This window comes from Eurypyga helias, unplaced genomic scaffold (assembly GCF_000690775.1).
Source record: "Eurypyga helias isolate BGI_N326 unplaced genomic scaffold, ASM69077v1 scaffold40879, whole genome shotgun sequence".
In the NCBI taxonomy this organism is placed as follows: Eukaryota; Metazoa; Chordata; class Aves; order Eurypygiformes; family Eurypygidae; genus Eurypyga; species Eurypyga helias.
Genome location: NW_010272142.1, coordinates 14,142 through 16,670, shown reverse-complemented (window position 1 = coordinate 16,670; position 2,529 = coordinate 14,142). Strand labels below are relative to the sequence as shown.

General features: G+C 46.7%; 1 protein-coding gene across 1 annotated transcript; it reads left to right on the top strand.

The window, feature by feature from the left end:
- Positions 1 to 701: 701 nt before the first annotated feature.
- LOC104515169 (amyloid beta A4 precursor protein-binding family B member 2-like) lies at positions 702 to 1,579 on the top strand. The gene has a single exon (XM_010159045.1). It carries the CDS (start codon positions 734 to 736, stop codon positions 1,577 to 1,579), a length of 846 nt encoding a protein of 281 aa, XP_010157347.1. The 5' UTR covers positions 702 to 733.
- Positions 1,580 to 2,529: the final 950 nt, after the last annotated feature.

Here is a 2,529-nt window from a genome sequence, read left to right as displayed (position 1 = left end):
TTTTCTTGTTTCCCCCCCAGAAATCAAATACAGTATTGTGAAGTCATCTATTTCTTGTATTCCCTATCTTCTGACCCTCTTCTTCCCTCAGTCAAAAAAAGAGGGGAGAAATAAAAGGCACAGTGGAGGGTAAGACTGTTTAAGAGCTTCTTAACACCTGCATTTTCTCTGCAACAGCTGACTGGCCAGTCAGGCTTCAAATTGACAGTACTCGAGCTCTGCCCTAGATGAAAAAAGTACAGCATCTGCCTGTGGTCTGCTTGGAAATTTCTCAATTTTCTGCTTCCCACTGATGAGCGCTTGAGGAGTTCTTCCCCTTCCCCTTGTTGGAGGTTGAGGTGAAACACTAAACTGAAATGATTGTGAGGATGAGTCCTGGACTCCCCGGTGTTTGCAAAGGGCACCAGGCCTGCTTGCTGAGGAATCGGACATGAAAAAACTGCCTTTAAAACTGCCTTGTGTTAGGGTCAAGCTTTCTGCTTTTTCTCAGCTTCGTGGTCCTGATGATCTCTATATTTTTCTGCCTCTGTTTTTCCTTATTAAATAAGCTAAGCTTATGTCTGTGCTCTTACCCACTTAGGTTGTGGTAATTTTCTTACTGTAAAACAATTATGTAAAGTGCCGCATCCCTTTACCAGACGCCCTAGCGAAATAAGGTATGTAACAAGTGTGTTTCACGACTGTTTCTTTTGCTTTTCCAGTTGATTCCGGTGTGGACGCGTTGGCCGTGTTTATGGCAAGCGGCAGCACGACAGACGTTGTGAACCGCAACAGCCCCGCCACCCCGCCGAACACCCTTAACCTGCGCTCCTCTCATAACGAACTTCTGAATGCGGAGATCAGGCACACGGAGACCAAGAACAACACTCCGCCGAAATGCAGGAAGAAATACGCGCTGACTAATATCCAGACAGCCATGGGTCTTTCCGATCCAGCAGCGCAGCCCCTTCTGGGGAACAGCTCTGCCAATATAAAGCTGGTGAAGAATGGAGAAAACCAGCTCAGGAAAGCCGCCGAGCAGGGGCAGCAGGATCCCAACAAAAACCTCAGTACCACTGCGGGCATAAACGTAACTTCTGAGAAGTTTGAGGGCAAAGAGCCAATCCCGCAGGATTCCTCTGGCTGTGAAATACTACCCTCGCAGCCAAGGAGGACCAAGAGCTTCCTGAATTACTATGCGGATCTAGAGACATCTACTAGAGAGCTGGAGCAGAGTTTTGTTGCAATGGAAGATAAATCTGCACAAAGCAACGGCCAGGCTTCTACTGTGATTGTCAATGGGGAAGCCCTGCCCCGGAAACAAAACAACCTGTCAAGCCCGGAGGATGGCCAAGTTGCCACAGTGTCGTCAAGCCCTGAGACTAAGAAAGACCACCCAAAAACTGGGGCCAAAACAGATTGTGCCCTCCATAGGATTCAAAACCTGGCGCCAAGCGACGAGGACTCCAGCTGGACTACGCTGTCCCAGGACAGTGCCTCACCGAGCTCACCCGACGAAACAGGTAGGCAAGTCAAGGCTGCTGGTCGCCGCTCGTGGGGAGATGCGTTGCGCGGCTGGAAGGAGAGGGGGGCGATTTAGTGGTGCTTTCAGCGGGGAAGCGAATAGCATCGAAACACAAGCGCTGGGCTTGCGCGCAGCTCCTTGTCTGCTCGAGAATGCTTGGCAGCCTCCCGCTCGGTCCTAGTGGCATTACTGCTGCTTTAGGAAAGGCACCAGGAATGCTATAGACAGGGTCCTAGCAGTGTGCGAACAGCACCTTTTGCTTATTTATAAACTGCTCTTCACTGATCAGTGGGTGTGTGTTGTGAGAAGTACGGGATTGTCTGGAGTTGCTAAACTACTGATAGCTGCTCAGACTTTTTTTGAGCAATGATGTTGAGGTTCAGTAAAGCTTTTTACTTTTCCAATTAAAATCTTTGTGAGTGTCCCCCCTGCACCCGCACTCAATGATACTCTTGTTTTAAAAAAAGTCCTCCTGAACCTTGGGTCATTCAATTTCAGTGGTTTGTTTTCTTTGTGCAGCAGCTCCATACAATAACTCAGAAGCTGAAACCATGGTATTTCATATTTTAGAAGCTTGAGCTCATTAGTTATTTGAATGGTAATGATGACTTCTGCACTGGCTCTGTTGCGATTTACAACGCGTCTGTATTATTTACAGAACTCTAGAGATCTCGTTTACTCTAGTTAATGGACTTTGTAATTTCTTTTGTATCCAAGCCAGAATGTAAAGGTACAGCTTTGTCAAAATGAGGGGAAGCAATCTGATTCTTGAGGGTGAGGTGGAACTAAAGAAGTTCATCATACATCGTTTGTGTTTTAAGTGATTTCATTTCTACAGCGCAGAGATTATATAGTTTGGAGGCCACCCTGGTCCAAATCCACAGCTGCATTACATGTCATGATTATGGCAATAGTCATTTTTATTTTAATGTGTAAAGTGGTTTTAAATCATGACCGGAAATCCCCACGATGTGACGTGTAACGGATCTTCTGATCTTTTTGCTACGTAACAAGCCTTTGCTGTT

Bases quoted from the DNA above. Each gene is read 5' to 3' on its own strand.
- LOC104515169 (XM_010159045.1), top strand. From the start codon at position 734: ATGGCAAGCGGCAGCACGACAGACGTTGTGAACCGCAACAGCCCCGCC.